The 25,637-nt window shown below is 45.0% G+C and overlaps 1 protein-coding gene across 1 annotated transcript in view; it reads left to right on the forward strand.

Annotated features, from left to right (window-relative positions):
* The window catches only part of FBXW8 (F-box and WD repeat domain containing 8), an 82,283-nt gene that overhangs the window by 18,584 nt on the left and 38,062 nt on the right, over window positions 1–25,637 (forward strand). Inside the window, exon 5 of the mRNA XM_087705671.1 lies at window positions 14,896–15,053. Within this exon, the coding sequence (XP_087561797.1) occupies window positions 14,896–15,053 (158 nt within the window). The remainder of the gene's footprint in view (window positions 1–14,895; window positions 15,054–25,637) is intronic.

Below are 25,637 nucleotides of genomic sequence, written 5' to 3' on the forward strand. Positions count from 1 at the left end.
TAGTCGTTCCCAACTCTAGGGGCAGGGCATCTCTGTTTCAAAGCCCAAGAGCCAGAGCTGTCCAAAGACGTCTCCGTGGTCATGTGGTCGGCATGACTCAACGCTGAAGGCGCACGGAACGCTGTTCCCTTCCCACCAAAGGTGGTCCCTCTTTTTCTACTTGTATTTTTTACCTGCTTTCGAACTGCTAGGTTGCCAGAAGCTGGGGCAAGTCACAGGAGCTCACTCTGTTATGCGGCGCTAGGGATTCGACCCGCTGAACTGCTGACCTTTCTGATCAACAAGCTCAGCGTCTTAGCCCCTGAGCCACCTTTTTGTAAGGAATTACTTAACATTTAAACCAAGAGTTAACGGTGGCTTACAATATAATGCCTGTTTTTTTTAAACAAAAAACCTCAAGTGTAAACATGGGGAATCTTACTTTGCTTTAGCTCTGGATAGATCACTAGCTTAATGTTTCTCAACCTTGGAAACTTGAGGATGTCTGGATTAAAGCCCATACATTTTCGAGTTGCCAAAGGTGAGAAACATGGAATTAGATTGTAGGGTTCGTTTATCTGTTGTGATGGCCTGCAATCCAGAGCTGTGATTTGTTCCTGATTTGAGGGCCTGATTTATTTGGGGAAAAGCAAGAATCCCGATTTGTGAAATGTGTGCGTTTATCAGGAATATATCTGTTGTTGCCCGCCAGCAGCCAGCAGAACTGGCAGCAGAGTCGGACAGTGAGGATGTTGGGGAGGAACACTCAGACGAGGGCTTTGTGTGGGAGGCAGAGAGGAAGTTAGGCAGCAGTGAGGCAGAAGAACAGCTGGAGCCTGTTCCCAGTGTGTGCATGCGCAGAGCTGCCAGAAGACAAGAACAACTAAGAAAGCAGGGTCGGCTTGGGAGTAAAGCCACACCTTGGAGGTGATTGCCCACCCCCATAGGAAACAAAAGTGGAGCGAATGGGGAGGGGGCTTTTGCAGGAAGCAAATCATTCCTTCGGCCATTTCAAGAGTGGAAAGTTCTGTTTGTGATTATAAGAGTTAAGTGCCAAGTATTGGCTTGTCCTGTGTTTGGAAACTAGTTATCTGGCAGCTCTCCAGACGAGATAAGGTTCGTGTTGATAAAAATTCCTCTGAAAGACTGTTTGCCAAGCCTTGCTGACTGTGAATGAAAGGAATTCACAGTCGTGTAAATAAAAGGGGTTTTGCAGGGACCCAGATTCTGCTTCTTGCTTTTTAAGGAAGCCTACGTCAGAACAATATCTCCTATGGAGGTTGTATACTGTTCATGCTTACATTTTAGGAATTCAACATTATATTTTCCCCCTTTGGCACCTATTTGCAAATTTGAAGAAGCCTGCCAAATAATAATAACAATAACAACAACAACAACAATAATAATTCTGAATCAATGCCGAAGGCACACGGAACGCTGTTTCCTTCCCACCAAAGACCTGATTGTAAGGCCCAAAGACTGTGAATCTCACCAAAGATCATCATCATCATCATCATCATCATCATCAGCTTTTGACAATGAATCATGCTTTGCACCCTAAAAGTGATGTTGACTGATTATATCTACCAAGAGCAGAGGGTGGTCGAGGACTCCTACAAGTAAAACAGACTGTGGAAGAAGAAGAACACAGCTTGAATGATTACATCCAGAAAAGTGAAGAACCAATGATTAAGGAAGTAAATAAAGGAGGCCTTTTAAAGACAGCTAAGTCAGAAGCTGAATATAAGAAAGAAGTAATTGAGAAATGAGCTGAAAATTGGAAAAACAAACTTATGCATAGCCAATACTTGAAAAGTATTGAAGGCAAAGCTGACCAAAAGCTAACTTGGAAATGCTTGAGATCAGGAGCACTGAAAAAAGAAACAGAAGGCTTTATTTTGGCAGCTCAAGAACAAGCCTTAGCCACAAACTACATAAAGGCAAAAATTCAACATGTTACCAACAACAACAAATGTCGCCTCTGTAATGAGAAAGATGAGAGAGACAGTCGACCACTTGATCAGTGGGTGTAGCAAAATTTCACAAACTGACTACCTACAACGCCATGACCGCGTTGCTAAGATCATTCACTGGAAATTGTGCCAAAAGTTTGGATTTGAGTACAGCAAAAACCACTGGGACCATCAGGTTGAGAAGGTTTTAGAGAATGAGAAAGTCAAGATCTTGTGGGACTCCAGAATCCAGACTGACAGGCACTTGGCCCACAACACACCTGACATAACAATAGTTGAAAAGAAAAAAGTATGGTTCATTGACATTGCAATACCTGGAGATGCACAATTGAAGATAAACAGCAAGAAAAAAATCACAAAATACCGGGACTTGCAAATTGAAGTTGAACGACTGTGGAAAAAGAAATCATGTGTTGTCCCAATTGTAATTGGAGCCCTTGGAGCAATACCTAAAAGGCTACCTCGCTATTTGGAAATTTTAAATTTATGAGACTTGAACATTCTGATTCTACAAAAAACCACCCTACTTGGAACAGCTTATATCCTCCGACGTTACCTTAACAGTTCCTAGGTCCTTGGTTAGGACTCGAGCTGTTGAGCTACCAACCAGCCCCAAAGGCTGTGAATCTCACCAAAGGTTAACCACGCAATAATAATAATAATTCTGAACTTCATTCACTGGCATGTGAAATTTCCCACTCTGTTGCATACCGTTGGACGAGAATCACGTAATTCTGGTTTGCTTTACCCGCCGCCCATTTTAAATAAAAAAAAAATAATAATTAAGCAGAGACAAACTTATCGCTGTGGCTTTTAAGTAGAGAAACGGTTCGGCTATGAAAGTCGTTAACGGCAAAACGATTTTTAATGCCCGAAACAGGCCTGGCATTGTAGTTTCTAAATATCTCCCCTGTGCTGCGTTTTCTGAGTCATTGAAAGATTTCAGTACTCCTGTAATGGCCCATCATTTCTATTTATCACCACCCAGACTTTTTTTTCTGCAATGCAGGGTTTAAAAGGGTGATTCGTTCTCAGCCTCTGGATGTCATGAACCTCATTAGCCTCGTTTCTGCGCTGAAAACAGTGGGGAATTTCAAAAAATGGATTCCCCCCAGGATAATCGCTAATCTCCTTACTCTTAACCCTGTACGGCGGTGTGTTTAAACATGGAGGGGGAGGGGGGAGAAGGCCTCCCCCTCCTCTTCCGCGGCTTCATGGTCCCTAAGTCACAACACCAGCCAGCCGCGAGAGAAGGGGTGATGTCATCGGAGCTGTGAAATTGGCTCGGGCCGCCGAATAAATCAATGTATGGCCGTTTAAGAGCCACACTTCATTTTAAGGATGCGTTTTTGTGGAGTTGAAATTAGAGTCAATTGTCTTGTGTATTTTTTATTTTTTCCCCCCCGCTCCCAATCCCCTGCCAAGGCCAAGCCTCTTTGAGTGATGGCGCCTTGAAATAAATCCCCAAAGTAGCTTGTTTGCTTATTTCAGGATAAAAAAAAATTTGGAAATCGATTTAGGCTTTGTGAAACTCTAAATGTGATGTTGACTGCGATATTGCGGGGTTTTTTGCATATAGTTTTTTTTAAATTTTGTTTTCCAGTAATAAACACACATAATTTGTTGACGCTGCATTGACTGGGTCAAATCTTTTTTTGTTGAAAATTTTTAAAAAAAGGTTTTTCCAAATATTTACCTCCCCTCCCCCATCAGAACCCCCCCCCCAACCTTCCCCCCCCCCCAACTTCCCAGAACAAATACAGGGTATAAGTCTTTAACAAAGATGTTCTAAAATAAACTTAAAGAAAGTTAGTATCATCTTTCATTTGAGCTTTAACTCCTCTTTTGTTAGGCTAACTCTAAACAGATTATAGCATTCCTTGCTTTTTCACTCATAAACTATCTGGAATTTCTTAGTCCCGTATTTATTTTGAGTATAGTCAATCCATCTTCTCCACTCCAGTTTATATCTCTCATTTGAGTGGTCCTTGAGATATGCTGATATTTTAGCCATCTCTGCTAGGTTTGTTACTTTTAATGTCCATTCTTGAATAGTAGGCAAATCTTCCTTCTTCCAGTATTGCGCCACCAACAGTCTTGCTGCCGTTATTAAGTTCAAAATCTTTTTTTGGACAACGTTAACAATAATAATAAAAATAGTATGTGAAATTCTTATCTTCCAACTTCGACAATATTTATCTCATTTCATATTTCTTTTACATTTCCCCCTTTATTCGTTTAAACATAAATAACATTTATTTGCGCCCGTTATTTGTTATCCTTTCCTAGATATTGTCCTTCACTATTATGAAAATCACTCATTATTCCACCGTGGTTTCAATGTTCCAAATGTGTGGGATTACTAATAACACCAATTATTAACAATATTTAATCCATCATGGGACCACAATATGTTTTAACACACAATTAACGTTAATGATACAATTGTATTATCTCATCTTAGATTACCTATCGACTAATCTGCACTTATTGGGATTATGGTATTTCCCCATTTTATTAATTTATTTTCTCGTTAGACCCAGGATATTGTTAAAGTTAGCAGTGCTTGATTTACGACAGTTCGTTTAGCGACCGTTCAAAAGTTTTAACCGCCCTGAGTAAAGTGACCTATGATCGTTTTCATATTTACGACCGTCGTGGCACCCCTGGGGGTCAAGGGGTCAAAATTCAGCCGTTTGGCAGCTGACTGGGGAAGCTGCAACGGTGGGACGTGTGAAAACCAATCATAAGTCACTTTTTGGAGTGCTGTTGTAACGTTGAACGGTCACAGAATGAACTGTCGTAAGCCGAGGACTACCTGTATGTACAGAAGGCATAAATAACATTCTGGAGCATTAGGAGAAAATACAGCTGAAATATTACCCGTGACAAGGTGGCACGTATTTTATCCCAGGCATTTTGCTAAGTCAGATGTCAGGGATCAAGTAATAGACCCATAGCAAGCAAAAACTCTGAGGCAGGTAAATTCCACAACCAATAGCTTTATTGTATACATCATATTGCCACAGATCTGGTGAAAGCCGGCTCTGGAAGATCCCACAGTTTTCACTTAATTAAAAGTAAAAGGTTGACACTTTCTCAAAGCAGTCAGTCGTAGGGTCCAGTCACTGTGCTGTGTCCCGTTGCCTGGCGACATCACTCCACCTCCCATTGACCAGGTGTGAGAATGTCCTTGGTTCCCAAGAGAAAGTATTTTTGTTTTGGCTACAAAGCGATCTCCATTCCTCCCCCCCTCCTTCCCTGTCCATCAGCTCCAGTGTGGCAACACTGAAGCTGTCGAAATGGCTTCGGTCAGGTCAGCTTCAAGGTTGATATCAGGATGACATGGTCGAGGGAATATTTGATGGCACGAAGGGGATTAGAACACCTGCCCGAAGGTATAAAAAACCTGCAGCGTGTTCTGACCTAGGCTTCCCCAAAAACCACAAAGCAGATTCCTGGTCCCGACAAAACCCCTTTTATTAAACGGATGTGAATTCCTCTCATTCACATTCAGCCAAGACCTGGCAAACCGTCTTTCAAAGGTGAATTTAGGGCTACAGACCTTATCTAGCTTGGAAAGCTGTCATGTAAATATTTTCCAAATGAGGTGCTGTGGAAGGAAAGACTGGGCACAGAGTCTCTGAGATTCACGGACAGATCTTTACACTCCTGAAACAAAGGAACGAACGAACGAATTGTTTCCTGCAAAAGCCCCCTCTCCTTTCGCTGCTCTTTTATTTCCTATGGGAGGGGCCATTCACCGTCCACCTGTGGCTTTACTCCCAAGTTGATCCTGATTTCAGAGCTGTTCTTTTCTTCTGTGCACACTGAGAACAGGCTCCAGCTGTTCTTCTGCCTCACTGATGTCTAACTCCGAAGGCAGCTGAGAATTGTCAGACGGCCCTGGCCCCCTCTCTGCCTCCGATGCAGAGCCCTCATCAGAGCCTTCCCCAGCCTCCAATCCTGGCTGTTGTTCCTCCTCAACCCCCTCACTGTCCGACTCTACTGCCAGCTCTGCTAGGCGCTGGCAGGCCACAACACAGCGGCTTAAAATCGAGAATTTTGTAGGAATTGTTAAGGGCTTCCATGGCAAGTTTCCAGTGGTAGATTTAACAGAGTTGGAAGGGGGCCTTGTGAGTCATCTAGTCCAACCCCCTGCCAAGTAGGAGACCCTACACCATTTCTGATAAATATGGTTCTTTGTGGACGAGTCTCGGTTGTGGTCTTCTCCCTTTCCTTGGTCCTTCTGCGGGCTGGATACAGGATCAAGCAGATCTGATCCTACAAGAGAGCTCGTATCTAATAAGAGATTATTTTAGCAGCAAGAGATGGCGTGACTCCTCTGTTGTGGTTGATCACTGCGAATCAACAGGGCTAATTTTAGAATCCCGTAACGAGAGTGTGGGATCTCCTGGGCATTAACAGTTGTTAACTGCCTTGCTTTCTTGACACACACACACCAAAGCCATCTAGAGGTGCGAGCCTATCATACAATTCTTTTCTTTGCTGAGAAAAATAAAAAAATACAGTCCATCTCAGGAACTGTTCGGTTTTTTGTTCTGTTTTTTAACTAAAGGAAATACAGCGCAATCTCGCTTTTCTGGATCTCGGCTGAGCACACATTTGCCCGCCACGGAGGAAATTCCATAGCGTGGTTCTCTGGGTAATGTTGCCATTATGCAGAAGGCCTCCTTAATGTCTTCTTAGGTAATGATGTCATTACGCAGATGTCATAACGCAAATGATATCATTTGTGTATTTTGAAGCTGCCATTATGAAGATTGAGTCAGTGGTCCTTGGGGAATAGCACAGATAACGCCATTAATCAATTAAAACGATGTTTCGGTTGCCTTGGATCAGATGAAGCTGCCATGTAGGTTAGTGGTTTAACTAACCCCTATCCATTATGGATGGATGGATGGATGGATGGATGGATGGATGGATGGATAGCGTTCTTTTGGCCAAGTGTGATTAGACACACAAGGAATTTGTCTTTGGTGCATATGCTCTCACTGTACATAGAAAAACAAGATACATTCGTCAAGAATCATAAGGTACAAAACTTAATGAAAGTCATAGATTGCAAATAAGCAATCAGGAAACAATATCAATATAAATAGAATAGAGCAAAATAAGGAATAGAATAGAATAGAATAGAATTCTTTATTGGCCAAATGTGATTGGACACGCAAAGAATTTGTCTTTGGTGCAGATGCTCTCAGTGTTCATAGAAAGACAAGATACATTCATCAAGAATCATAAGGTACAAAACTTAATGATAGCCATAGACTGCAAATAAGCAACAGGAAACAATATCAATATAAATAGAATAGAGCAAAATAAGGACTAGAATAGAATAGAATTCGTTATTGGCCAAATGTGATTGGACACACAAGGAATTTGTCTTTGGTGCATATGCTCTCAGTGTTCATAGAAAGACAAGATACATTCATCAAGAATCATAAGGTACAAAACTTAATGATAGCCATAGACTGCAAATAAGCAACAGGAAACAATATCAATATAAATAGAATAGAGCAAAATAAGGACTAGAATAGAATAGAATTCGTTATTGGCCAAGTGTGATTGGACACGCAAGGAATTTGTCTTTGGTGCATATTACATTCGTCAAGAATCATAAGGTACAACACTTAATGATAATCATAAGGTACAAATAAGCAATCAGGAAACAATCAATATCAATATAAATCGTAAGGATACAAGCAGCAGAGTTACAGTCCTGCAGTCATAAGTGGGAGGAGATGGGGGATAGGAACGATGAGAAGACTAATAGTAATAATAATGCAGACTTAGTCAATAGTTTGACAGTGGGGAGGGAATTATTTGTTTAGCAGAGTGATGGCGTTCGGTGAAAAAACTGTCCTTGTGTCTAGTTATCTTGGGAGTGCAGTTCTCAAAAGCATCGTTTTGAGGGTAGGAGTTGAAACAATTCATGTCCAGAATACGAGGAGTTTGTAAATATTTTCACAGCTCTCTTAGGCAACGGCTGTCCAAAATCTCAGGCCGAAAATAATTTAAGCCAGTCTTAAACTTGACCCACACATCACATTAAGTCGTCATGTAGTGGGTCTTAATTCTCTGCACAACCACATTCAATTGCTAATCAGTGCTTAGAGTAATGCAGACCTACTCTGCTCTTAAGTCTTGATCCAGTTTTCAATGATTTAGTGTGATGGCCGAACCCGTATATTGTAGCCAATCAATCATGGTTTATGCCCTTCTTTTTGTATAGCAGTCAATTGTTTAATGAATAATGCTCATTGAATAATTTAATGATAATTAATGAGTAGTTTAATGAATAATTAAACCATAGTGGTCTATCATGGTTTATGTGCTCTATCATGGCTTGTGCCTTGCCTTCTTTTTGTATAGCAACCAACTGTGGTTTAATTATTCATTAAGCCACAGTGGTCTATCATGGCTTATGTTCTCTATCATGGCTTATGCCTTACCTTCTTTTATATAGCACCAACTGTGCTTTAATGAATAATTAAACCACAATTGGTGCTATATAGAGCACTGTGGCTTAATTATTCAATAAACCACAGTGGTCTATCGTGGTTTATGTCCTCCATCATGGCTTATGTCTCGCCTTCTTTTTTGTATAGCACCAACTGTGCTTTAATGAATAATTAAACCACAGTTGGTGCTATATAGAGCACTGTGGTTTAATTATTCATTTAATTATTCAATAAACCACAGTGGTCTATCGTGGTTTACGTGCTCCATCATGGCTTATGCCTCGCCTTCTTTTTTGCATAGCAACCATCTATGGTTTAATGTATAAGCAAACCACAACTTTAAATAAGTGGCAGGCAGGAATTCACTTCCCGTACATCCCTTGCTACTGAATTGTGCTCTTTATTTTGTTTCTCGGTGTTGTGTTACAAAAAAATAAGATTGCTGAACGCTTACCTGCTCATTCTTCCCTGTGGGCTGCCTCGTGCATACTGGAGAAGGAGGAGAGAAGGAGAGAGAGAGAGAGAGAGAGAGAGAGAGAGAGAGAGAGAGAGAGAGAGAGAGAGAGAGAAAGAGAAAAGAAGAACAAGGATGACATATTTTCATCAAGTGACTAGACATGGCTGGGGGGGGGGGGAGGCTAGAAAAACTCGAGCGAAACAGATCAAAGTCGCTATTCTTTTTTCGGTAATCTACCACTCAGTTTTTTTGCTTAAGGCAGGAGGGAGAATTTAAGCTCTAAAGTGGAAGGATGAAAGGAACAACTCAAATTTCAATCTGCAGATACAATTTTTTTCCTCTCCCCCCCCCTCCGCCACCCCCACTTTCAAGCCTGCCGGTGCACGCTAATTGCTTGCGACTGGGAAGTGTCCTTGAAAAGCTTTGCGTTTTACAGCATTTTTCTATAGTTTGGGGAGGGAGGGGGGGAGCAGAGCGGGGAGGCAGAAGGTGGCATTGTATTGTTTTGAAACAGAGGCCCACGTGACCAGGGACCCTGTTGCTTTAAGCCCCTCCGAGGTGCCCTCCGCGCGGAAGGCTGCCGGGGGGTTTGTGCGCGCGCCGCATTGATTGGGGAGTGAGGTAACCGCAAAACATCCCCGTCTCCAATGAAAAGAATCCAAGGTCTGACACTCCAAACAACAACTGCCGGGCAGAGTGTGGAAAAAAAACACAAACACACCTCCCCAGATGGAGGTGTGTGCAATGTCTGAGCAGAACGAAGGAAGGAGGGAGCCCTTCAGATCCACATTGTTCTTCCTCCATCCCTCGTTCAGACTCCACGCCGCCGTTCTCCCTCCGTCCCGGTTCAGGCCACCGATGTCCTCCTTACATCCTTCATCCCGTCCCACGCCATTCTCCTCTGCCCCTCAAATCGCAAACGAGATTTTACTTGGTTGTAAGATAGGTACTATCAAAGAACCCCATGATTTGCCGCTAAGTAACGGCATAAAAAAAAAAGAATAAATAAATAAAGCAGAATAACAAAGGGCTAAAACACTGAGCTTGTCAATCAGAAAGCTCGGCAGTTTGAATCCATAGTTCCGCGTAACGGGGTGAGCCCCCGTGACTTGTCCCAGCTTCTGGCAACCTAGCAGTTCGAAAGCACCTAAAAAATGCAAGTAGAAAAATAGGGACCACCTTTGGTGGGAAGGGAACAGCGTTCGTGCGCCTTCGGCATTGAGTCATGCCGGCCCCATGACCACGGAGACGTCTTCGGATAGCGCTGGCTCTCCGGCTTTGAAACAGAGATGAGCACCGCCCCCTAGAGTCAGGAAAGAATAGCACATATGTGTGAGGGGAACCTTTTATTTTTTTACAGAGTAACACAGTTGGAAGAGACCTTGGAGGTCTTCTAGTCCAACCCCCGGCTCAAGCAGGAGACCTTATGCCATTCCAGACAAGTGGCTGTCCAACCTCTTCTTAAAATCTTCCAGTGTTGGAGCATTCACAACTTCTGGAGGCAAGCTGTTCCACTGGTTAATTGTTCTCACTGTCAGGAAATTTCTCCTTAGTTCTAAGTTGCTTCTCTCCTTGATTAGTTTCCACCCATTGTTTCTTGTTCTACCCTCAGGTGCCTTGGAGAATAGCTTGACTCCCTCTTCTTTGTGGCAGCCCCTGAGATATTGGAACACTGCTATCCTGTCTCCCCTAGTCCTTCTTTTCACTAGACTTAGAAATACCCAGTTCCTGCAACCGTTCTTCATATGTTTTAACCTCCTAATCTCTAATCCTCTTTGTTGCTCTTCTCTGCACTCTTTCCAGAGTCTCAACATGGTGGCGTGTTTTTTTAATCGATGCCTCCATGCCTTGGTGGAGAGAGACGGAGGTTGGAGAAGGACAGTTGCTCTTATCAGCGAGATGAAAGGAAGTTCTCCAGCTGTTTTTTTTTTTTGCTGGATGGTAATTTCCGCCTTGGGCCCAGCTATTCTCGAAACCCCATTGCCCATTTTTATTTGCATATTTAATTAGGGGAGAAGGACATGCAAATCTAAAACAGCCCATCGAGTGGGGTTGAGGCTCAGCTGTCCTTGTTTCAATGCTCCCCAGCTTTAGAGCATGGTCTTTCATGGCTGCAAGAGAGGCATCTGGTAAAATACATTTCTCTCCCTTCCTCTTCAGACACAGTTCATTTTAAATAATTGCTATTGAGGCGGACTTCTGCATTTAGTCTCAGTTCAGCTAAAGCCTTGCTGGGGGCCACTTGTTCAAAAGTTGGGGAGAAAACAAGACAGGTGAAATTGAGTGAAACCCATTAAATACGGCTGCCACGATCCTTCCCCATGAATTTTATTTTCTTCTCGCGTTAAACATTGAAATTTAGCAGCAGCTTCCCGTGGTCTTATCAAAGCTTTTTCGGGTACTGGCGACTCTTAGCAGAGTTCAAAAGGACCTTGTAGGTCATCTAGTCTAACCCCCCCTCCCCTCCCGATGACTCTGGGCATCAGGTCATGTACCTGTGTAAGTATTTTTAGGGTTGTGTCCTATGCTTTGTTCAGGCGCTCCAGATGGTATATATAGCATGCCCTCCTCCTCCTCTTTTTTTTTAAATACCAGCCGATAGCCCGGCATTACCCGGGTATTTATTCATGTTGGATTTTCCACCTTACCAGAGGGAGCCCCCTTATGGAGTACTGTGAAACCGTTACCATGGCAACTCCACTGCGCTGTACAGTAGAAGCCACTTTAAGGCACAACAGGCTGTATCTTAACAGAACACACACCCTGGGGGGGGTGTTAGGATTGTCTTACCCCCCACAGTATTTGTTTCCAGTGGATAAGTCATCTGTGTACCAAGTTTGGTTGCAATTGCTTGAGGTGTTCCAGAATTATGCTGACACACACAAACACACATACACACACACAGCCATAGATAGATAGATAGATAGATAGATAGATAGATAGATAGATAGATAGATAGATAGATAGATAGATAGATAGATAGATGATAGATAGATGATAGATAGATAGATAGATAGATAGATAGATAGATAGATAGATAGATAGATAGATAGATAGATAGATGACAGATAAATAGGTAGGTAGGTAGGTAGGTAGATAGATGACAGACAGACAGGTAGGTAGGTAGATAGATAGATAGATGATAGATAGATAGATAGATAGATAGATAGATAGATGATAGATAGATAGATAGATAGATAGATAGACAGACAGACAGACAGACAGACAGACAGACAGATGACAGATAGATAAGTAGGTAGATAGATAAATGGATAATGCTCTCTATTAGGTGATAGTTTTACCTCTCTCCAGTGTATACAATTCTTGCAACAGAAATAAAATGAAGCCAATTTCTGATCCCTGATAAGTATTTTTAGTGTTCTTTGAAAGAAATAAGGATGACTTAAACACCCTTTAAACTGCTGAAAGCAGCAAATCTATCTTACTCCTTCTATTCGCCCCACAACCCCAACTTTGTGAGGTGTGTTGGGCTCAGGGATGGGATTGAAAAATTTCAGCAACGGGTTCTCAGCCAGTTGCTTGCACGCAGGGGTGGTGGTACTCGGCCTCCTGCACCACGGTGGGGCTGTGGTGTTTTCGCCCTTCCAGGCTTCCAAACTTCCGGGAGGCCCATTTTACTCCCTCCCGGAGCCTCCATGCAGGCCCTGGACTTGCCTGGCATGATGAACAGGCCACGTTGAGACTCCGGGAGGGGAGGAGAGGGTTGGACGGGGCCAGCCAGTCCTTCCCACTACTGGTTCGGCAAACCAGATGTAAAATTAGCATCCATTTTGCCCGAACCAGCTGAATCCCACCCCTGGTTGGGCTAAGAGAGAGTGACTGGCCCAAGGCCCACATCCTTTCCAAGGGCACCCTCTTTTCTGTGTGAACCTGCTGAAATTAAGTGAAACTGAGAAATCTGGAGGGAAGATTGGGCATTCGTTTGTCCGGCATGAAAGAAAGGTCTCCTGCCTTGGGCAAAGGGGTTGGACTAGAAGACCTCCAAGGTCCCTTCCAGCCCTACAATTCTAAGATTTTGCCCCATCTTTGGCTTCCATAGGTGTGCATAGTTTCGTTTTCCCTTGTCTTTGTTTCTGATCGTTGCTCTTCATGCCTTTTTTCCTGGAATGGGAGAAAAAGGGAGAGAGAGGAAGAGGGAGAGAGAGAGAGGGAGGGAGAGAGAGGGAAGGAGTGAGGGAGGGAGAAAGAGAGAAGGAGAGAAAGAGAGAGGGAGAAAGAGGGAAAGAGAGAGAGAGAGGAAAATGAGAGAAAGGGAGAGAGGAAGAGAGAGGGAGGGAGAGAGAGAAAGAGAGAGGAAGACGGAGAGAGAGAGGGAAGGAGGGAGGGAGGGAGAAAGAGAGAGGGAGAGAAAGAGGAAAGGAGAAAGAGAAAGAGGGAGAATGAGAGAGGGAGAATGAGAGAGGGAGAGAGAAAGAGAGAATAAGAGAGGGAGAAAGAGGGAGGAAGAGGGAGAGAGGGAAGGAGTGAGGGTGGGAGAAAGAGAGAGGGAAAAAGAGGGAAAGAGAGAGAGAGAGGAAAATGAGAGAAAGGGAGAGAGGAACTGAGAGGGAGGGAGAGAGAGAAAGAGAGAGGACAGAGAGAGAGAGGGAAGGAGTGAGGGAGGGAGAAAGAGAGAGGGAGAGAAAGGAAAGGAGAAAGAGAAAGGGAGAATGAGAGAGGGAGAATGAGAGAGGGAGAGAGAAAGAGAGAATAAGAGAGGGAGAAAGAGAGAGAGAGGAAGAGGGAGAGAGGGAAGGAGTGAGGGTGGGAGAAAGAGAGAGGGAGAGAAAGAGAGGGAGAAAGAGAGGGAGAGAGAAAGAGAGAGAGAGGGAGATGAGAGAGAAGGAGAGAGGAGGAGAGAGGGAGAGAGAGAGAGAGAAAAATGGATTATTTTCAGGCAACTTCTCCCATTTATCCCCCTCCCTCCTTGCCCCTTCTCATTTACAGACCCCTCTTCATTAGCAACAAATATAGATGACATCATCATCACCACTAAGGGGAGGAAGAGGTCAGGTTTCAAAGTGGGGCGTGGGGGGGGGGAGATGGAAATCAGCTGCCTTGACAAACACCTCTGCTGAAGGAATCTCACAGGTGAACCAGGATAGGGCTGGGCCGGAGGTCGACTCCATCCTTCAGTGACAGGTTGATCAAATGGATTTCATTAAAGGCGGGGGTGGGGGGGGTGGGGAGGCTTTTAACAACCCACCTTCCTTCACTTTTGAGCCCATCCTTTTACGCCGTCGAGCCCAGGTCGGCTCGAGTTTCCCAAGAAACGGCATCATCGCTTCACGTCTTACGGGACTGCGAAGAGAAATGAGCATCGGGGCACCATCTGCAGGGGTTTCAGCTTTTTAAAAAAATCCCGGGATTCGGCTGCCAATTTTGTTTTGATTTGATTTCCTCCCCCTCACAGTTCTTCCTGTCAGTTTTGAAAGCAGGACAGAGCAGTTAGTTCTCAGTTGGAGAAAGTTGCATGCACAAGTTGCATGCACTAAGGTCATGCAGCATTAATTCTTGATTCAGAGGTGTACCACCTAAGGCTTCAGGGTGTGTGTGTGTGTGTGTTAAGTTTTTCTTTTGTCAAAGCACCTGGTATACACAAATATGGGAGGGAGCATACTGCTTCCCTTTTGCCTTTCAGCCCCCCTCCAGGAGCCTTCCAGGCAGACAAAAAAAAAAACACCACTTAAATCATTCCCCTGGCTCAGCTGATAAGGGAGGAGAGCTTGTGGCTTAGAGGTTAATGTAACTGCCTAATATGTAAAAACAGCCCAAGTTCAAATCCCACATACATATACATAGAGATACACACACACACATAGAGAGAGAGCGAGCAGGCAGGAGCCAAGGAAGGAGACCCCTACTCTTTTTTGCAGAGGAGGCCTCTCCCCCCCTCCCCCCAGGAAGGGACCTTGGACCCGAACCAAACCCCACACTTGCCACCCAAGAGGCCTGGCGACTCCCGCAGATTTTGGACCCCATGCTTGCCTTCCTGTTCCAGGTACACGTCGGGCGATGTGAAGCTGTGGGACACACGCACCTGGGACTATTCGGCCCCCGTCCTGGAAGCAGAGCACGGCTCGGTGGAGCCTGGCCCCCGGCCACATGCCTCCTTTGTGAGAATAAACAGCTCCCTGGCTGCGTCGGCGTACGAGGACGGTAAGTTAACCGCGAGCCCCCCGTCCTAATATTGTCTTTTAAAAGCTTCCTGGAAATTAAGCAGCTGTGCCCAGCTCTTTTATTTTCCCCCCTCTCCTTTCTTTCTCTCTCTCTCTCTCTTTCTTTTTGAGAGAAATTCTAATCCTCTCTACACACACACACACGCACACACACACACGCTCACACTTGCCTTTATGTGGGAAAGTTGGCCGATAACCTTCACTGCATTAGGAGGCCTTGGATTGCGGTGCCCATTAAAACGATGGCTTCAATTCCTCGCGGAGCTGCAGCTTGGAGGCACGAGTGCCAGGCTGCAGCCCGGGCCAAGCTTGTCATGAGCAAACAGCTTCTTTTGGCCTGTCTGGGGTGTGTGTGTGTGTGTGTGTGTGTGTGTGTGTCTTTTATTTTCCTCGAGATGTAGGTAAGACAAAGAGCAAACCAGACCCTGCGCTAGAAAACGAAAACTACAGCGCTAGAAAATCCACCCATTTGCTTTTAGTTTTTGTAACGATTACTATTAAGTTTCTGGGGGCCCCCATCTTATCCTGGGGATAACTGGGCAGCTTCCAGTATTAAAAAATATTTAAAAGGCTATATAAATGCTACCAAAACATAAAAAGTAATAAATACGACAGCTGAAAGAAGACGTGATGCTGATTCTCAGTTTGTTAAAATGACAACATTCTGTAAAATACTACCCCCAAATATCAATGATTGCATAGTAAAACCAAATGTCTCTCTTCCTTCCCTTTCCTTCCCTTCCTCCTTTCCTTTCCATTTTCCTTTCCTTTCTCCTTTCCTTTCCCTTCTCTTTCTTTCCTTTTCTTCCCTTCCCTTCCCTTCCCTTTCTCCTTTCCATTTTCCTTTCCTTTCCTTTCCCTTCTCTTTCTTTCCTTTTCTTCCCTTTCTCCTTTCCTTTCCATTTTCCTTTCCTTTCTCCTTTCCATTTTCCTTTCCTTTCTTCTTTCTCTTTTCTCCTTTCTCCTTTCTTTTCTTTTCCTTTCCATTTTCCTTTCCTTTCTCTTCTCTTTCTTTCCTTTTCTTCCTTCCCTTCCCTTTCTCCTTTCCTTTCCATTTTCCTTTCCTTTCTCCTTTCCTTTCCTTTCTTCTTTCCTTTCCATTTTCCTTTCCTTTCTCCTTTCCATTTTCATTTCCTTTCTTCTTTCTCTTTTCTCCTTTCTCCTTTCTTTTCTTTTCCTTTCCATTTTCCTTTCCTTTCTCCTTTCTTTTCTTTTCTTTTCCTTTCCATTTTCCTTTCCTTTCCTTTCCTTTACATTTTCCTTTCTCCTTTCCTTTCTCCTTTCCCTTCCTTTCTCCTTTCCTTTCCTTTCTCCTTTCCTCTCCTTTCTTCTTTCCTTTCCATTTTCCTTTCCTTTCTCCTTTCCTTTCCTTTCCATTTTCCTTTCTCCTTTCTTTTCTTTTCCTTTCCTTTTTCCTTTCCTTTTTTCTTTCCTTTCCATTTTCCTTTCTCCTTTCCTTTCTTTTCTCCTTTCCTTTCCTTTCCTCTCCTTTCTTTTCCTTTCTTATCCGTTTTGTTTTCCCCTTTCCCTATCCCTATCCTATCCTTCCCTTCCTCCTTTTCTTTCCTTTCCTTCTCTTCCCTCTTCCCTCCTTTCCCTCCTTTCCCCTTCCCCTTCCATGGCTGGAGAATTCTGGGAGTTGAAGTCCACACATCTTAAAGTTGTCAAGGTTGAGAAACATGGTTCTAGAAGAACACGTATCAGATGGGACAAGCACCGTGTTCTAACTGAGCCATTCTAATCCTCAAATATCCCATTCAGAGTCTTAAACGGACTATCCTGAATCAGTTGATCTCACTTTGAAACAGATCTGTTAAGGCAGTGTTTTTCAACCTTGGCAACTTGAAGATGTCTGGACTTCAACTCCCAGAATTCCCCAGCCAGCATTCGCTGGCTGGGGAATTCTGGGAGTTGAAGTCCAGACATCTTCAAGTTGCCAAGGTTGAAAAACACTGTGTTAAGGATCCGAATCCTTGCAGTAAGGACAAAAAACAACAACAAACCGACAGTAAGAACTTTACTGTGTGTTTTTTTCCCCTCCAATGCCTCTGCTTGGCCTCTTTTGCTTCCCTTGAATGGAAGAAAGGTATTCCAGATGTTGTAATGCGGCACCTCTAGCAGATAAGGTGGACAGGGCACATCTCATCACTGGGACACATTGAGCCTCGTTTATTTAATTTAACGCAATGTAATTTCCTTCTTGATTTCCAGTCCCAGACCAATAAAAGTTAAATTAAGTCATTTTATTTATTTATGACTTCAATTTATAGGGCTGCTTCAACTTGAAACCGACTCTTATCAGCATGCAATTAAAAACCAATAAAACCAGATAAAAGCGGACAAAACAAGCAGGAAGAAAAAACCCTCATCTAACAGGGTAATGCCCTGTCTTTTCTAACTAGCCATCCATTCAACAAATCCATGTTTATTTCCACCCCTCCCATTAGCAATCTCAATCTGGTAATATTCTCAAGACCACTACCACCCCTGTCACCTCAGATGGGTGAAAATGATTTTCCTGCAAAAGTCATTTTCCTGAGGGTCCTGTAGATCAGCGGTCACCCACTGGTGGTCCATGGGAAAATCTTGGTGGTCCGCAGATAAAATTATTTGCATTTTTGACATTGCACTAAATCCGGGGTCCACAAACTACGACCCCTGAGCTGGATATGTGCAACGAATGCTTGTGTTCCTGCAGAGAATCTTCCCCTTCAGGGTCTTTTTGTGTGGGGCAGAAATTCTGACTTGGGGGCTACTTCGGCCTCCTGGTGGGGGGCTTTGGGCGAAGGCTGGAGGGAAGAGCCGCTGGTGGGGAAGAGCCGGAGGGCCTCGTTCCAGTGGGACTGCATCATGGCCTGGAACTGGCTGACCATCTCAGCCCACTGAGCCTCCACGTGCCGGTACCTGGTCTTGCACTCCCGCAGGTCTTCTCTCTGCTGGGAAAGCCTATGCTGGTAGTCCTCAGTGAGGTGCTTCTGCTGAGCCTCCTTCTCGGTCAGATCCAGTTTGAACTGAGCTGTTTTACCAACTCTTTCTCCTGGGGGCTGCTCAGCTCCAGCAACTGCTTCCTGTTGGGGCCCTAAGGAGCCTGGGCGGGCAGGTGAGGAGTGTCTGGGAGGGGAGGGGCGAGTAGAGGCTGGCGAGGCGCCCCTTGATGTGAATGACATTAAGTTGGCCACACCCACCCAGTCACATGACCACCTAGCCACGTCCACCCAGCCAGTCATTAGGCAGATCATATTAGTGGTCCGCGGGATTTAAAATTATGAATTTAGTGGTCCTCGAGTTCCGAAAGCTGTAGATGGCAGTTTTGAAGCCCAGTCCATTTGGAACGCACCAATTTGCAAAAGGTTTGTCTTCAGTGGACAAAAAGGGGTTTTAAAAAAAAAATCCATAAGAGATTATCTTTTTGCAGATGATAATGACGAGGAGGAGGAGGAGGTAAAGGAAGAGTCCCTGAAGGCTGCACGAGGAGTTTTACACACTTAGTTTCATGTCTAATTTGATTCCCATTTTTAAAATCCCCACTGCAAATCGTCAACTCTCTGAATAATTTCCACAATGTAGTCTGAAATCGAGCTTCAGGGCCTGCCAAACCTTGAGTCGGATAGTTACGTAGTCGGATGTTTTCCCCAAAATACGACCTACTCAGAAAGTAAGTCCTAGCTTCATTTTTACACATGCGCCCAATATAAGCCCTAATTAAGACCCCGCCCGCTCCAGGATGCATGGGTAAAAATTAAGCTACGGTGAGGATAAGGGAAGGGGTGGAGCTGCTCTACTACCATATTTTTCGGACTATAAGATGCACCGGAGTATAAGACGCGCCAAGATTTTGAAGGCGTAAATTTTTTTAAAAAGTTTTTACACTCTGCAAGCCTCCCAAATCCTCTGCACGCCTTGTTTTTTTTGTGAAAAACAGAGCATGCAGAGAGTTTGAGAGGCCTGCAGAGTGCTCCTGGGGGCTGGGGAAGGGCAAAAATGAGCAAAAAATGGTTCATTTTTCGCAAAAACGGGCCCATTCTTTTTGCAAAAACAGGGCATGTATAGGCTTTGGGAGGCTTGTAAAGTGCTCCTGGCGGCTGGGGGGGGCAACAACGAGCAAAAAACAGGCTGGTTTTTGCTTGTTTTTGCCCTCCTCAGCCCCCTGGAGCACTTTGCAGCTCTCCCAAACCCTCCGCACGTCCATTTTTGCGAAGAGGGTGGGATTTCAGGAGGCCAAAAATGCTGTATTCAGTATAGAAGACGCACCCAGATTTTCACCCTCTTTTTTGTGGGGGGGATGTGCGTCTTATACTCCAAAAAATACGGTATTTACCTTCGGACAGTTGTAGCCGGGCCTTGCCCACCTCAGCCCATTTCTTCTGCAGCTGGCAAGGCATTGCTGAAGGCCTCTGTAGTTGATAATAGAGTTCCGGATCGATCCGGAGCTCTGTTATCAGCTGCAGAAGCCTTCAGGAAAGCCTCCTTGGCCTTGCCAGAGGAAGAAGTCCCTGAAGGACTCTGATAGCGGAAAAGAGGCCGGGGGCGACACATGCAAGTGAGGTGGACGACATCTCCTCACCCCAAAATAAGACCCAGTGCATTTTTTTGGGTGCTGAAAAAAATACATAAGACCCACCCCCCCCCACTCTTACGTTACCTAAATTCCCTTTTTCTTGGAAAAGGAGCCTGGGCTGTTTGAACCGACGTCCCATTCATAATTTTATGGCCTCACTCATTGTTCTGACCTCGGCTTCCCCCAAAAGCACGAGGAAGATTCCTGGTCCCGACAAGACCCCTTTTATTAAACGGATGTGAATTCCTCTCATTCACCTGGCAAACAGTCTTTCAAAGGAATATTTATGCCCACAGACCTTATCTAGCTTGGAAAGCTGCCCTGTCAATATTTTCCAAGTGAGCTGCTGTGCAAAGAAAGACTTGGCACAGAGTCTCTGAGATTCATGGACAGATCTTCACACTCCTGAAATGAACTAATGAACGAATTGCTTCCTGCAAAAGCCCCCTCCCCTTTCACTCCTTTTATTTCCTATGGGAGGGGCCATTCACTGTCTACCTGTGGCTTTACTCCCAAGTCGACCCTGATTTCTCAGCTGTTCTTTTCTTCTGGCAGCTCTGCGCATGCGCACACTGGGAACAGGCTCCAGCTGTTCCTCTGCCTCACTGCTGTCTAGCTCCCAAGGCAGCTAACAACTGCCAGACGGCCCTGCCCCCCCCCCCCTCTGCCTCCGACGCAAAGCCCTCGTCCGAGCCTTCTCCAGCATCCAGGACTGGCCCATGTTCCTCCCCAACCTCCTCCCTATCCGAATCTGCTGCCAGTTCCGCTAGCCACTGGCGGGCCACAACACTCATGTGGGATCAGCTGCAAAGAAATCAAAGGATGGGTGGAAAACTCTTGCGGCCGGCGGGCCTCTTCTCTCTCCCGTCCTGCCGTCTATCTTACACACCCGGGAAGCCTTGGCGGCCGAATCCACAGTTGTGATGTTTTGAATTCCAGCTGACCAGCTTTCTGCATCTTCTGCCTTGTTTCCCATTGTCAGCACTGGCAGGCATCCAGTTTGATGAGTCTCCTTCTTCTTCTTTTTTTTCCCCCTACCGCTAATTGCCTTCCACGTTCGCCTTTACCCGAAATGAATCAAATCAAAATGCTTTTCCTGGAGCATTAGAGAAAGCCAGGGAAGAGTTTCTAGTTAATGAGCAGATGCTGCTAATGCAGGAGCCGTCGGGGGGCCGTGCCAGGGCTCCATCTGCTCCATGCTTGCCTGGCTCTGGCACGCAGCCACGGCCTTGGTGATGTGTGTGTGTTTGGGGGGGAGGGAGACTGTTTGCTTTATAGCCCTCCCACCCTCACCCGTATTCTGCTTTGCACCACGGAAAGTTTTGTGCCACGGGAGAGAGAAGGCTGGACAAAAGAGCCTTCCCTCCTCATTGCTCCATTTAGGTCAGAGGTGTCAAACTCGATTTCATTGAGGGCCGCATCAGGGTTTGTTTGACCTTGGGGGGGGGGCAGGGGGTGTGTGGCCAGCTCAACATCATTCATGTCGGGAGCCCCTGTGGTGGCCGGAGTGGTGTCAAGCCTGCAGCCATCTTTTCTTGTGGCTCTCAGGCCTGCCACCCCTTTCCATGCAGCGGTTCACCAACAAAAGGGCGAACGACAAAACCGTGCCTGACTAAACCGTGTTGCTGATGTCATCAACAGGGCAACAACAGCGCGGAGACAGAAGCACGCTGCAAAAGTAACCCTAAACCTAAACTTAACCCCTAACCCTAAACCTAAACCTAATCCTAAACCTAACCCTTAACCTAACCCTAACCCTTAACCTAAACCTAACCCTTAATCTAAACCTAACCCTTAACCTAACCCTAAACCTAACCCTAAACCTAACCCTTACCTTAAGTTAAATCGGCTTTCTTTCGACGCACTATTGTAAAGCGCCCTTCTTTCTCCGCGCTGGCTGTTGTCGCCGCGTTGATGATGTCAGCGATGCGGTTTAGTCGGGCACGGTTTTGATGTTCGCTCTTTTGTCGGGTCACGCATTATTCTACTGTGCATTTTTCTATGGTGGGAAAATGGGATTGTGCGGAGTTAGATGCTATGTAGCCATAACAACATTCTTTCTAGAAAGCCAAGGTCATCCTTTGCCTTTGCCCTTCTGCACCTGACCGGAACTGGATGGGTGAAACTGCCAGCGTGGCAGAGGGAGATTGGACCATGTGATGAAGTTGTGGATGTGGGGGAAAGATCTTGGAACTTTCAACTGGGTGGGGAAAACCGGGAAGCTTTCAGATTCGGGTTTTCCCAGATGTGCCAACATGGCTCTCTGAATAAATTGGAACTTTGAGCAATACTTTGCTTCGGACTCTGATTTACTTTTGGATGCTATTTGGAACCCTGACAAGTGATCTGCCAGCAAAACTTTGGCCGTCTGCAGCCCTCCCAAACTCCATTTTCACTAGCAGAGTCTTTTGCTGTTTTTAGGGTGGCCCCATGGGCCATATTTAAGTACCCTGCAGGCTGCAACTGGTCCCTGGGCCTTGAGTTTGACATCCCTGATTTAAGTGAACAAAGGGAGAACTCTCCATATATTGGCAAGAAATGTAGTAGAGCCATGGGGCCCTTGGTGCTCTATGAGCTTGGTGGTTTTCTTCCAGATGTTTCATATTTCATACCCAACTAGGTAACATCATCAGTGCTAGAAGAGAGTGGGGTTTATGGAGAGGAGGAGGAGGACTGTTCTATGAGCTTGGTGGTTTTCTTGCAGATGTTTCATATTTTAGCAACGTTTTGAAGTGACAAAAGTGACTTGTGAGCAGTCCCCGCATGTAACAATCATCAATAATCTTGTCTATCCCCTGCTCAAGCAGCAGACTCTACCATTTCAGACAAAGGGCTGTCCAGTCTTTTCTTAAAAACTTCCAGTGTTGGGGCATTCACAACTTCTGGGGGCAAGTTGTTCCACTGGTTAATTGTTCTAACTGTCTAAGGAAATTTCTCCTTAGTTCTAAGTTGCTTCTCTCCTTGATTAGTTTCCACCCATTGCTTCTTGTTCTGCCCTCAGGTGCCTTGGAGAATAGTTTGACTCCCTCTTCTTTGTGGCAGCCCCTGAGATATTGGAAGGCTGCTATCATGTCTCCCTAGTCCTTACTTTCACTAGACTTAGAAATACCCAGTTCCTGCAACCGTTCTTAATATGTTTTAACCTCCTAATCTCTAATCATCTTGGTTGTTCTTCACTGCACTTTTTCTAGAGTCTCCACATCTTTTCTACATCGTGGCAACCAAAACTGGATGCCGTATTCCAAGTGTGGCCTTCCCAAGGCCTTATAAAGTGGTATTAACACTTGACGTGATCTTGATTGCATCACTCTGTTAATGTTAATTTACTTTACAATTACAGGGATTTGCTTAACAGCCATGGCAAATCAGCCCTAACCCACTTAACTCCCTTATTTAGGAACAGCAATTCTGATCCCAATTGTAGTCATAAATTGAGGACCACAAAGCAAGGTTCCTAAATATTATTAAAGGAATCAGTCCTGTTTTATTTCATGGTGCAAAAGTGGTCACTGAATTTTAAAGGCTGCAGGTATCCTCAACCTTTCGGACCTCAGGGACCACTAAATTCATAATATTAAATCCCACGGACCACTAATATGATCTGCCTAGTGGCCAGCTGGGTGGGCTTGGCTAGGTGGTCATGTGACTGGGTGGGTGTGGTCAACTCGATGTCACTCACATCGAGGGGCACCTTGCTGACCTCTACTCGCCCCTCCCCTCCCAGACACTCCTTGCCTGCCCACCCAGGGTCCTTAGGGCCCCCAACAGGAAACAGTTGTTGGAGCTAAGCAGCCCCCAGGAGAAAGAGTTGGCAAAACAGCTCAGTTCAAATTGGATCTGACCGAGAAGGAGGCTCAGCAGAAGCACCTCACTGAGGACTACCAGCATAGGCTTTCCAAGCAGAGGGAAGACCTGCGGGAGTGCAAGGCCAGGTCCCGGCGCCTGGAGGCTCAGCGGGCTGAGATGGTCAGCCAGTTCCAGGCCATGATGCAGTCCCACTGGAACGAGGCCCTCCGGCTCTTCCCCACCAGCGGTTCTTTTCTCCAGCCTTTGCCCAAAGCCCCCCACCAGGAGGCCAAAGCAGACTCCAAGTGGGAATTTCTACCCCCCTCCGACCCGCACAAAAAGACCCCAAAGGGGGAGACTCCCTGGAGCAACACAAGCGTTCATTGCATGTATCCATCCCAGGGGCCGCAGTTTGAGGACCCCTGATTTAGTGCAATATAAAAAATGCAAATAAATTTTCTGCAGGCCACCCATTGGTGACTGCTGGACTAAGGGTCTCCAAGTAAAATTCAAAATCGAATCAGTGGCTGTGGAACAAAGTTCAACGTGCAGGTTCCCACCCACCCCCAACCGTTTTGGGCTTCAAAAGTTGGCTTAGTGGCTCATGATGCTCTTTTCTTTTCTTTTTTTAATTGAAAATTTTTGGAAAAAAAAGACTTTTACAAACATTTACCTCCCCTCCCCCACCCTCCCCACCCAAACCCAACCCCCTCCAACCTCCCCCCCCCCCCGACTTCCCAGAACAAATACAGGGCATAAATCTTTAACAAAGAGGTTCTAAAATAAACTTTAAAAAAGTTAGTATCATCTTTCATTTGAGCTTTAACTCCTCTTTTGTTAGGCTAACTCTAAACAGATTATATCATTCCTTGCTTCTTCAGTCATAAACTATCTGGAATTTCTTAGTCCCGTATTTATTTTGAATATAGTGAATCCATCTTCTCCACTCCAGTTTATATTTCTCGTCTGAATGGTCCTTGAGATATGCTGATATTTTAGCCATCTCTGCTAGGTTTGTGACTTTTAATATCCATTCTTGAATAGTAGGCAAATCTTCCTTCTTCCAGTCTTGCTGCCGTTATTAAATACAAAATCAAGTTAGTCTCTATAACAGTACAATCAGTAGTTATACCTAACAGGAATAACTGAGGGGTAAACTTTATCCTTTTTTAAAGAACATTTTTGCATAATCCACCATATTTTTATCCAAAATGCTTTAACCTTTTTACAAGTCCATTTTCTTTTTTTGTTTTTTGTTTAAAAAAAGTAGGAGGACTTAATTTGCTTCGCTGTCGGGCGGCTGCTGTTCCATAGGCATTCTTATTTTTTTTTTTTAAACCAGCTTAGTTGTTATTTACCTTTCAAACAATCAAGACCATTACCATTAGGTCTCGGAGTAAAATTGGAAAAACCCAACTCCAGGCAGCACGACGACTCCTTTGGGGCAGTTTTATTCGGGTCTTTTTTTGCATCTTGATGGAAGCCTAATTGCGATTTTGGCACCGTGCTCTCACAAAACGGCTAATTGTTTAGGCAAATAGATTAATTTAAATATGCATTCCCTAATAAAAACACACGCAACTCCCCGCTACCCCCCCCAAAATGGCTTCTACGATTGTGCGCTCGCTCCCCTGACGAGGCGCATAAATATTTAGAGGCAGGGCCATTAAATAGCTCCTGAGATTGCTGGCGCTATTTCGCCACACGGAAATGCTTCGCGGGCAGGGAAATAATCTTTACCAAAGTGCACATAAATAATCCTCTAAATTTGCTGGGATGCCATCTCATTATCCTTTTCCTTGGCTTTGCCATCTTTCAATGGAGGGAAGAAGCATTTATATGCCAGCGGGGGTGCCAATCCAGCACTCCCTGATGTGGCTTTAATCTAACTGACAAGGAACTCTTTGACCTCTCTGTATTCAGCCAGGCGGGAGACTTTATGGTCTGGCTTGTTTAACCCATCCTGCGTTTCAGGTGTGAACCCAGGAGCTGTGTTCTGTCCACCTGCGTCGTGTCGTCTGAGTTAGTTTATTTAAAAGCCCTGGCTTGATACAGGTAGACCACCTCAACGTCCGACCACCATGGAGCCCAAACTTCTGTTGTTAAGTGAGTTTTGTCCCACTTTATGATCTTTAACAGATTCACAGATGACCTTGTAGGTCATCTAGTCCAACCCCCTGCCAAGCAGGAGACCCTATACCAGGCAGTCCAGTATCTTCT

This window comes from Thamnophis sirtalis, unplaced genomic scaffold, assembly GCF_051295495.1.
Source record: "Thamnophis sirtalis isolate CommonGarterSnake01/CBP01778 unplaced genomic scaffold, rThaSir2_p1.2 scaffold_2, whole genome shotgun sequence".
Classification (NCBI taxonomy): domain Eukaryota; kingdom Metazoa; phylum Chordata; class Lepidosauria; order Squamata; family Natricidae; genus Thamnophis; species Thamnophis sirtalis.